The sequence below is a fragment of the Lepidothrix coronata genome, unplaced genomic scaffold (assembly GCF_001604755.1).
Source record: "Lepidothrix coronata isolate B3197 unplaced genomic scaffold, Lepidothrix_coronata-1.0 Scaffold138, whole genome shotgun sequence".
NCBI lineage: Eukaryota > Metazoa > Chordata > Aves > Passeriformes > Pipridae > Lepidothrix > Lepidothrix coronata.
Window position 1 is genome coordinate 1,100,462 of NW_016690318.1, and position 11,136 is coordinate 1,111,597.

The 11,136-nt window shown below is 47.6% G+C and overlaps 1 protein-coding gene across 2 annotated transcripts; it reads right to left on the reverse strand.

The window, feature by feature from the left end:
• Positions 1–7,064: 7,064 nt before the first annotated feature.
• Positions 7,065–9,512, reverse strand: LOC108503426 (outer dense fiber protein 3-like). 2 transcript variants are annotated; one of them, XM_017827364.1, is made up of 7 exons: positions 9,384–9,512; positions 8,943–9,065; positions 8,622–8,822; positions 8,328–8,429; positions 7,853–7,974; positions 7,289–7,426; positions 7,065–7,177 (listed from the first exon to the last, which is right to left on the reverse strand). In XM_017827364.1, the coding sequence occupies exons 2-7, from the start codon at positions 9,046–9,048 to the stop codon at positions 7,082–7,084; spliced, it is 765 nt and encodes a 254-aa protein (XP_017682853.1). In that variant the 5' UTR covers positions 9,049–9,065; positions 9,384–9,512; the 3' UTR covers positions 7,065–7,081. The 2 variants fall into 2 exon arrangements, with proteins under 2 accessions (XP_017682853.1, XP_017682854.1); XM_017827365.1 differs by having other exon boundaries at positions 9,372–9,505.
• Between the last annotated feature and the right edge of the window lie 1,624 nt (positions 9,513–11,136).

The window sequence follows — 11,136 nt, forward strand, 5'->3', positions numbered from 1 at the left end:
GTTTTATTAATTCAGGTATTTCCCTTTGGTTCAATGGCTTATTTACAGAGTAGTGGAATCCAGCTCTTCAAGTATTGACTCCATATGATTTATTACACAGTTGTGTTATTACTGTATTAATATACTTGTAAAACCTGGCCTTGATAGTATTTGATTGAGGCTGATTTTATCTGGAAGTTTTTGGCCAAGAATGTTACAGCTCTTGTCAGAATAAAAGTAGGTATAAATTCACTGCATATAGCTACCGACAGTTTTCAATGAGAAACCAGGAACAAAAGCAGAAATGTAACAAAAAGCCTGTAATGGACAGGTAGGAAAGGGAGAGAATATTAGTTAAGGAACATGACTGGTTAAAGGAGATATATACTGGGAATTTGAGACTGGAAATTCAGAAGGGTAAAGCTTGAACTCTTTTGGTGGTAAGCTTGGGAGGAAATGAACAAATCATTGAGTGGGCTGGATAGGTAAGACAACAGTGCAAAGGGCTAGACTGTGGGAAAGTCTGAGCCCGGTGAGGACTACACTTCTTTTTATGCAGCCCAGGGTAAAATTGGCTTTCTAGGCTGTGTGCACACATTGCTGGCTCATATCTAATTTTTCATCCACCAGTATCCCTAAGTCCATCTCCATAGGGCTGGTCTCAATCCATTCACCACTCAGACTGTACTGAAACTGATAACTGCTCCAACCCAGGTGTGGGAACTTGCGCCTGGCCTTGTTGAACTTCATAAGGTTCACACTGGCCCACTTCTCAAGCCTGTTAAGGTATCTTTATATGGCACCTCTTCCCTCAAGTGTATCAGTTAGATGAACAGTGTTGCCTCGTGGCATAAAAAAGGGGATCTTCAAGTTTGGTTCCATAGAACTCATTACAGACAGACATAAAGCAGACTTAGTTTAAAGAGCACACTAGTCACTCTCAGGACTGGGATTTAAGGATGTACATGAACATAATAAACAATAACTTGCATACACACTGAAGAAATAATTTTTTTCTATATATATGTAAGCTGTGCCTAACCAGCAAACATCCTTGTCAGGCTCAAACAGCTTATGTAAAAAAGCTGAATATTAGAACAGAAGCAAAAGGGTTACTGGGAAATAAAAGAAAGATAATTGGCTAAATGTATCCCTGAGGCCTGCACCATAAGCACCACTATTTTATTGGATAAGTAAAATACCAGACCTTGTCCACTTGAGCTACCTGATGAACTATAGCTGCAATTCTAGCTGATAATCACTGCCTATAATGGTTTTGATACAGATTCTCTCTGCAGCCAATTGTTACAGACATTAAAACTGTTGTGCAGCTAGTCACATTCCTGATTTTGAGGAACTCATTTGTTGCAGCTTTGGCCCAGACATGAGCGAAAACAGGCAAGGAGCTGTTTTAATTTATGCCACTGTCAGTGTCTCTCATGGTCTCTCTACCACTGGAGTTCCTCCCTGCCACAACCTTTCATGCTCTGACTAGGGATTTCCCATGCAAAAATATACATATGTGCAATGCACAGATGGTTTGCATATGCGCAGTAGGCTTAACATAGCTGATTTACTGTGTATGCACAGACCATCTGTGCAGCACATGTGCAGCAGGTCTAATGTGTACTGGACACATTGGACTTACTGTGCATGTGCTACACAGTTAATCTGCACACACACAGTAGCCACAGCTCTGACTGAGTTGCCAGACATCCAGATGGCCAGAGTCCTTAAATCCCTTCCAGAGAAAAAATGAGGATGAAATAAGGATGTTTGGGATTTTTTTTTCTGGTGTATATCTTAGCTTATCCTTTATCCTCAAATGTAGGAACATATTAAAGTGCATACAGCACCTCATCATGTTTTCGCATAAAAAAGAAATTCCCTTAGACAGAGAACAATTCTCTCTGGTCATGTATGTCCAAAAAAAGGCTATAGAAGACAAAACAGAGCTGAGATTCTCCTCTATAAACTTTTACAGAACAAACATATCCATAACAAGTGAACGACACAGGCTTCTCTCAGAGAGAGCAGCCACTTCGGATTTTCTAACCATAAAAAGCCTTTCATTATGGAAATTTTTTAATTATTCAAGTTAATGCTGAGACAACTCAGCAACGCAAATCGATAGCATGTCGCAGTCTCAAGAGGAGAGTTAGTTATTTCAGGCCAATCCTTGCCATTTGGCTGGTTGAGATACAGTGTCTTAGAGCACACATGCTTCTTGCTTTCCCATCATTAAGACTAATATAATAACACTCTTGATAATGTTTTTGACAAATTTCCCTTCAATAACTGTTCCTTAAAAGTAAGATGCAAACTTAAACATGAAAATAACTTATCAGACTCACCAGCATTTTCAATAATTGCTAAACACACTGGCAGTTACAATGTATGGAGAATTTATCTATATTTACTTACCAGGGAGAAATTTGAAAACTTTATGTGTCTGTGGCTGGCATCCAGCTTTTCTTGTGTGCCTTGAGAGTCCACACAGGAAAGTCTGCTCAGTTTCTTCTGCATTCTAGGGAAAGGCCTCTCTTGCCTTTATTTGCATGCTTAAGCTCCCAAAGGTGGCACCACAGAGTTGTTCCTGAACGTTACCCTCAGCAGCAAGTTCTGCTTACAAACAAATCACCCTCCCCAAGAAAAAACATAGATTAAGGGACCACTGAAAATAAGACATGAAACAGAAATCTGAGATGTTCAAATGTGAATTTGTATTATCGTGCGACCTAACAGTACAAGAACATATGGCTGTTAGATTAACAAAAAAATCACATTTTTTTTTCCCCTCATTGCATGTTTCTGCCTTGCAGACCTCATCAAGGTCTGTTTGGGTTTTTTTCAAGGGCAAAACATATTTAGGTGTCATACCCATAGGCACCGTGTCATGCTGTGAGGTGCACCAAGGCCTTCTCTGCTCTGTGCTGAACCAGCCCCCGCCACACAGACAATCCTTGCCTCCTTTGAGCCCCTAAAGTTTGTCAGCCTATCTCTGGGACCCCAAAGAGGACATAGTGCTGAATGAGGCCTGATGGGTGCTGAGCAGAGGGGAACACCCTTGAGCCTTCTGTCTAGAGGAGAAAGATAGGAGAAGACCTGTCAGAGCAAGCTCTGTGTGTGGCACTGGGCCTGGCAGTGCTGGGGTGCCAGGCTGCTCCTTGCCAGGCCTACAAGCACTGCCTGAGCACACAGGAGACAGCTTGTTCTACAAACTTTCTGCTGCCTTCTCCACCATCCTTTCTCCTCCTCCTTCATCATCTACTACTTCATCTTCCTGCTGTTCTCCTCCTCTGCTTCTTCTTCATTTCTTCTGTAATAGTAGTTTAAATTTCTTTCCCCTCTGGGCTACAGGGAGGCTCCACACTGGGCCCCTGTCAGGGAAGCTCCTTAGCAACTCTCCTGTTCTTCCCATAGGCTATGTAGCCACCAACATGGATGGAGCCTGGGCTTGCACCTGGAGGCCTCATCATCCATGTGGCCACATCACCACCCTGGGATTCAAGTACATAATCCCTGAGATGACAGGTAAACCAAGAAGCACAGGGGCGGGACTTGGGGCTGGAAGGGGTCACAGCGCATCTGTTGCTTCCACTGAGAAACTGTAGAAATTTCACACATTGCAAAGGGCCAAATGTCCCATCTCAGACAGCTGCTCTGCAGGTCCCCAGTACTACATCTATCCCTGCATCAACAAGAATAGGAAGGATGTGGATCCAGCACTACACATCTGCAGATGTCCCAAGATCAAGACCAATGCCACCCCTGGACTGAGTGAGTACCACTTCTCCAGCCTTTCTTCCAGGCAAGACAAGCACACCTTACTGTTGGGGGTACAAAATCTGTACAAACCAACAAATGCTGTCCACTGCTGCCTCGACATTGTTCCCATAGAGCAGTGTCATCAACCTCATCTGTGAGTGCAGGTAGGACATGGGGACACACAAGAGTGTGGCTAGGGTATAGGAGAGGGGATCACATATTAAGAGGACATCTTTTAAGTTCTGTTATATATCTGGGTACAGATATATACCTTATGCATCATCATTGCACGTACATGGGGACAGTCAAGGATATCCCCCTCCCCCACCCCATGATGTTCGGTTTACCTACTGTCTGGGGGAATTGAGTACTTGGGTCCCGGGCTGATGAACTGTTCCATGATGAGGATGTGTGAGCAACGAGACATGCACAGACACAGCACAGTCCTTTCTAGTCCAGTGGTGCCCAAGGACACAGGTTGTTTGAAATAGGTTGGGTATGATCTGCAATGTGCAATTTCTGTTCAGGGAAATTTTTAAGCCTTTTATGCACTTATGGTTTTGTTAACACTAGGTAATAAAAGCACACAAAATCAGACAAAAAGCCCACCATAAATGCAGATGACTGGGCACATGTGAACTGCAATATATTGCAATATGCCAAACACAGAGAGGCTCTCACCCCCTCTGGGTTGTGTGGCTCCCACTCTTGCACCTGGGACATCTCTTGTACCACATGTGATGCAGGAATTTCATATATATGGACCACAGCAAGATTGCCTGTGTCAAACCATTTACTAAATACTAGTAAAGCAAAATTTCTTTTGTAGATTAAAAAAACAAGTTCTAACATTTTCCTGTACCACAAAGGACTGAACATCCAGTATGTTAACCCAAGCTTCATTTCCCTCTGTGTGAGGCATTAGAGTATATCATTGGGTCAGAAACAGCTTGGGGATGTGTGTGTGTGGAGGGGGGAGGGGTTGAGTGGAACCTCATGGAGGTGACATGGGACCCTATCCCTCATAGCAGGCCCCTGGAGCACACACAGAGAAACCCCAGAGCAGCTGCCAGTCAAAGGCAGCCTGGGAAAGCTTCAACACACCACACCTCCTGGAGCCCCTAACCCAGTCTCAGATTGTCAGGGACAGTGAGAACATTGCCCCTCACCCTGGTCTGGAGCTCCAGAATGGCCAGTGGGCTGGAGGTCCCACCTGAGACAGGGGGTGGCCATAAGGACAAGAGCAGATAAAACCAAAGGCATATGCTCTCCATGCAGTCATGGTCCCGCCGTCTAGACATGTGAGAGCTGGACTTCCACAAGGATCCAGTGGTAGCTGTATTATAATCTTTCTCTCTCTCTTCTCTCCTTGCTTTTTCTTCTCTTTCTTTGCTCCTTGATGTTTTGGGTATCTTAAAGTTAGTGGGATTAGATCCTGCTAAATTGTGAGGGTTGTGATGCACTGGGTCAGTACTTTGGTGGAATGCTTTGTTTGATTGTATGCTACCCTTTTGAACTTTTGCCAAGTTCTCTTATTTTCTCCCCTAAATTATCAGTAAAGACACTTATTGAGAAAAAGTGTGTGGCTTATTCTCTTTACGCTATCTCAAGGTATTAAAGAACCCTGTATATTTTTAAAAGTAAAACCCGCAGATGAGCTTGCAATTCTGGGGCTGGGGTGCTACATTCTGTCCGTCCTTTGCAATAGCAGCTTTTATTGTTTCTTATTATTCTAACTTTTTTTTGCTCTGCTCCTTTTAATTCACCTAGATCTTGATATAATTTTAGTTAAAATACTTCCATTAACCAAAGGCATTTCAACTCAAAGACAAGGGCACCTGAGAAGGAAAACGTCTGCTCTGGGTTTCACTGTGAGGAGACACCGGCAGTAAAGGTCTTCCAAGGCCCATCTTCAGCAGGAGGGCAGGGGTGGAAAATAACGTGGAAAAGCTCATCAATGGAGATAACGATGCGTGAAATGGACTCGGCTGGGAAAAATTAGTGTAATTTACTGCTATTTGTTCAGATAGTGAGAAAATAAAACAACTAGCTGCTGCCCACTCTCCTTTCCCCATGGGAGTTGCACCCCACCGCTGGCAGCTCCTGCCTGGAGCCATGCTCAGGTGCTGCCTGGGTCCACTCTAGAATGGGTTCCACTGTCACAGCTCCCTGAAAGACTATGTCCCTCCTCCAGCAGTGCCCTCCAAGAGCTATGGGGGATGTCCATTCACTGAGGACACAGTGGGGATTGAGTATCGCGATCCTGGGAACTTTGCTTATTGCCTCCCGCTGTCACACCTACTCTTCCGTCAGATGAATGGGCACCCAGACACTGCTGGCACCATCTTCAGACTAACCATTCAGTTGTTTGTGGAGCAGCCATATTGCCTAAGGGGCTCTGCTGTGGCTGGGCATGGGGGTGCCGTGGAACTGGCTGAGTGCAGCATGGGGCAGCCCCAGATCCTCCACACAGAGACCTGCTTGTGTCCCCATGCACAGATACCCAGTACAGCCCTTTCTAGTCAAGTGGTGCCTGAGCTGAGGACAGGGATTTGGTCACTGGGCTGAGTCTGGAATGAACTGCTGACTGTGGAGCTGGGAGAGGCTCCTGCCTCGGAGGGCCTATGAGAACTGCCCGCTCCAATTCCCACCCCTTTGCCTAGAAACCAGGAGAGAATTGTTTTGTTATCACCACTTAGCCAGAAGGGAAGAACAGCTCCCCAGAGATGCAGTAGAATCCCATCGCTGGGGGCAATCAAGTTGCAGTTGACTGGGTGCTAGATATTCTCCTCCGGGCTGTCTTTCTCACACAAGGGCTGGATGGACCTTCCAAGGTCCCTTGCCATCTGGGCTTTTGCATTTTCAGACTGAGTGTAATGATTCTTTCTCCGTAACTGTTGGTGTTCCGGTGACTTGCCTGTGGAAATGAGGCCCTGCCTGTGTCAAGAGGTGATGCACAGCAGCTGTGTTTCTGGGTGCACCCTGGTGCACAGATGCCACCCATGTGCACTGTAAAGGAGGATGCTGAGAAGGGCTGTGCCCTTGGGGGCCAACCTACGCCTGTGGGATGTTTAGCTGTAGGATGAAAGCGGGCAAGGTGGCACTGGAATGCTTTCACAGCACAGTGCTTTGCTCTGGTCAGGTGAAACAGTGCTGTTGGAGGTGTCAGTCTTGCTCACTCTGTTACCTCACTGTTCTCCCCTCGCCCTCACCTTGCTGTGTTTTGGCTGAGGTGTAGACATGAAAAGGAGAGAACCAATGGTCTCCACCCATGCACACCCACGCATCCCTGCAGCAGAGGGTAAAAAGAAAAGATCTTTGGAGGTATCTGGTTTTATTCAGGAGGCATCCGAGGTAATAAAGCAGCTTTGTAGAGGGAATGACGAAGTCCGAAAGTGTAAGCAGGTTCCCGGGCCTTGATCAGCGTCACCTGGAAGGGGAAAGTGGGAAGAAATAAGTGTGACAGTGATGCCTTGTTCTCCAGACTTGTCCTCAAGCGAAGGCCAACCAGCATAACACATTTGTGGACAAGTTGCCTTACTTTTCCCACGCTGTAGTCTGCTGGCCCTGGACGCAGGGTCTTGTCAGTAAGTTTAGTTTTTAGTCCCATTGTGTACTTGGGAGCCCTCTTTTTGTAGACATCCAGTTCCACCTTGGAGAATGCTGCAGGACCTGGTGTCTGTAAGAGAAGCAGGGAGGTTGGTGGGTAGAAAAAACAGTGTTGATTTTTGCCAAGCCCCCATGTGGACTGCACTGCTGTAGGTGGCTGGATAGAGAAGTGGTGTGGGAGGCACAGAACCTTGGGAAGAAGGGCACCTCCTGTTCTCCTGCAGAGACAGATTTCCCAGAGGAGAAGGGAGATTGCTGTTAGTGCCAATGAGCTGTGCCCCACCAAAGCTGTTAGTGTTGGAAAGTGAGGGACTGCAGGTGTCAGTGTTGCTGGTAAGAGCAGAGAGCCCGGGGCCCCATGGCTTCTCAGGCTTTACTGCAGTTGCAGGGAAGAGTGTGTTACACGGGGCTGCAGCAGCCACTGGAGCCCTGCTGCCCTAAAGAGAACAGCTGAGCTTCCACTGCTGCTGCAAGAGAGCAGAGAAGCACAGCTCACCTTGGCCAGATCTTGAAAACAGCTGTTGTACATACTCTTCCATCTCATGGAGTAGCATGGGTTGGCATGGGTGTAGACTGTGTTGGGTCCCAGCAGCCTGGGAAGGGTGTAGGCGCCAGGACCTGGAAAGGGAATGGAAAGAGAGCATGGGTGAGTCCTGTGGGAAAGGGAGCAATGCCTAGGTAGGAGAGAATCAGTCTACCAAACCAGCTCTGATGAGCAGGATGGGTATCCTGTCCCTCCTCCCAGTGACTCTGCCTTCTGTTGCACGTGGCATACATTGGCCATTCAAAGCCAGAGTGCTGGTTCTTCTGTGAGATGGGAGAAGCTGGTGCTCCTGGACAGCAAGAAGCTTGTCAAGAGCATACTACATCCTGTCACCTAGGCTTCTCGCTAGGCCTGTTGAAGAAGCTGTGCAGCAGATGTTCTCTGGAGGACACATAGGCAGAGAGTCTGTTTCCCCAAGTTCCCATACCTGGTGTTTGAAGAGCATCACTGAGCTTGTGCCGGAAGACCATGGACTGTACTGGTGCATTAGAGTAGACATGTTTGTCAGCCTTGTCTGTGGAATAGTCACCTGAGAGAGAGGAAAAGCCGAGAAAAGCAGTGAAGCTGGATACCTAACTGCAAGCCAAAGAGGAGAGGTCAGGAGGAGGTGCTCAGCCTTGTTTGTTTCCTGTCTGGAACCCTCTGAAGCCCATTCAGAGGTGGTTTTGTGGCACAGGACAACAGTAAGGCCTGGAAGAAGGGCTGCAGAAACGGTACTCACTAGGTCCAGGGGTGACCTCAGACTTGGTTTTGGGACGTCCGACCAGGTGTGCTGATGGAGGCACATATTTCCCAATCTTGGTGATGGAGGGATGGATGAAGTATCGAGGACCTGGAGAGCAGCTTTCTGCAACTGGACCTTTGGCCCCTCTAAATGTGTATGCAGGGGCTTTGTCTCTGGTGGGATCATGAGACGCGTGACCTGGGAAAAAAAGCCTGTGAAAGGACATCTGCCTGCAACTGCACAATGAAAGGCACTTTCTAAGTGGAAACGGCAGATGTGCTGTGCCTCCCCTGAACCTCCCCATGATCGTTCGTTTACCTGTTGTCCCAGGGATCCAGTATTTAGGTCCTGGAGTGCTGAACTCTGCCAGAATGGGGCCACGTCGGGGATGAGGCCTCCAGGTGCCCACCCACGGTCCCTCCATGTTGGTGGCTACAAAAACTATGGGAAAAACAGGAGAGCTACCGAGGGGCTTCCCTGACAGGGCCCTGGTGTGGAGCTTTCCTGTAGCCCAGACGGGTAAAAAAGTGAAACTAACATCACAGAAAAACGTAAAGAAGTAGAGAAGTAGGAAAGTCAAGTAGCAAATAAAAGAGGAGGAGGGATGGGGGGAGCAGCAAGTCTGTAGCAAAAATGCAGAAAACCTCCCTGCTGTGCCCACGGGCAGGTTTTGCTGGCCTGGCACACAACAGCTTAGGACCACGGCGTTTACACAGCAGCAAGATAGTCTCAGACACGTGTGCTCACAAACTTGCTTGCCTGGAGTTTGGCACTGGCTAGGTGGGATGCCCGGATATAGCCAGCGAGGGACGCCAGGTCTTCGGTGTCCTCATAATCTATTGCTAGGTGGATCCATCATCGGTGATGTGCATCACTAGGTGACATCACAAAAGGCCACCCTCACCCAATGAGGGCCATCATGGGGTGAGGCCCATTGTGATGTTGAGGATGGCTGTTCAACTGTTTGTGCAGCAGCCATATGGCCTCCACTGTGGCTGGGCATGGGGCTGCCGTGGAACTGGCTGAGTGCAGCATGGAGCAGGCCCACCCAGATTCTCCACACAGAGGCCTGCTTGTGTCCCCATGCACAGATACCCAGTACAGCCCTTTCTAGTCAAGTGGTGCCTGAGGACAGGGATTTGGTCACTGGGCTGAGTCTGGAATGAACTGCTGACCATGAAGCTGGGAGAGGCTCCTGCCTCAAAGAGTCTGTGAGAACTGCCCGCTCCAATTCCCACCACTTTCCCTAGCAATCAGAGGAGAATTGTTTTGTTATCACCACTTAGCCAGAAAGGAGGAACAGCCTCCCCAAGGACTGGAAGAGTTAAGCAGTCTTTATCTCAAACTTTGCACTTTTTTTGCTTTTGCCTTTCTATTCATTCCTCCATCCAGCTCTGGAGGGAAAGGAGTGAGTAAACTGCTAATGTGGCTTAGCTGCTGGTGAGGCTCAACCCCTGAGCTTCTACCCATTTTTAAGCAACAGTGTAAGAATGGCCTTCCTCTGTGGTGAATAAATGTTGTGAGTTAGCCGTAACAACCGCTTGCTGTGCCTGCAGTCATTTACAATGGGAGATCCCCTGAACTGAGCTGGGAAGCTGATAGTGTCCAATTCCCAGATTGTGCTTTGTATCTTTGATGTTTTTCCAAGACATCTATGCCACAATCTTACTGTTAGAGGGGCAGGAGAGAGCAAAGCTTTCATCTCAGTTGCTCTGGCTTTTCCATTTGAAGGACCCCAGTGTCTGCATCACTCCTCAGATGCTCCTGATCTCTTTGAGCAGCTTTGTCCCCCTCTCTGCCCACTTCTTCAGGTTGTTTGGGGAGTTCATGGTCACTAGGCTTTTCAGTATTGATGCTCCAGAGACAGATGAAGTGACCTGGAAGGGCTCGATAGGGATAAGTTTCATTATTCTGAATTTGTCAGTAGTGTGCAAGTGTTTACATCTGCAATGTGAGTGCCCCACCCCCCAGGTTTTCATGCTCCCAGGTTTCATGCCTCTTTGCTTATGACCCCAATCGTTTACCCACACTTTGTTTAGCAACCCTCTAAGGTTTTCAGTCCCCAAGTTTTTATGGTTTGAGACAGCTTCTCTTTCACTGCTGTCTTATCCTGACTCTCATCTCTGTGTGAGACAGGCCAGTGACTTCATTCAGTGCACAAAACCCCCTGCTGTGCTGCCTGTCCCTCCCCCCATAGGTACCATTCAATCCCAGTTAAGAAATGGAGCAACATGGGGCGTCAGCACACACTGAGGGCATCACTGGAGTGGGGGGCAATAGGAATGTTACCAGGGTTGGCAGAGATGGGGATTGATGACATAGAGTGACCTTGTGTGGGGACAGGGATTGTGCCTGCAAACTGCCATGGGTTGTCCTTCAGTTTTGCTGTGTGTGGGAGGACACCCTGAGTGTCCCCGTGTATGTGCAGGGATGATACACAAAATATGGGTCTGTACCCAGATATGTAACAGAGCCTAAGATATGTCCCCCCTCCAGAGGTGTCTACATGCAG

Bases quoted from the DNA above. Each gene is read 5' to 3' on its own strand.
- LOC108503426 (XM_017827364.1), bottom strand. From the start codon at position 9,048: ATGGAGGGACCGTGGGTGGGCACCTGGAGGCCTCATCCCCGACGTGGC. The intron at 8,823-8,942 runs GTAAACGAACGA...TTTTTTTCCCAG, and splicing joins CTGGATCCCTGGGACAACAG to GTCACGCGTCTCATGATCCC. The intron at 7,975-8,327 runs GTATGGGAACTT...TTCCCTTTCCAG, and splicing joins TGATGCTCTTCAAACACCAG to GTCCTGGCGCCTACACCCTT.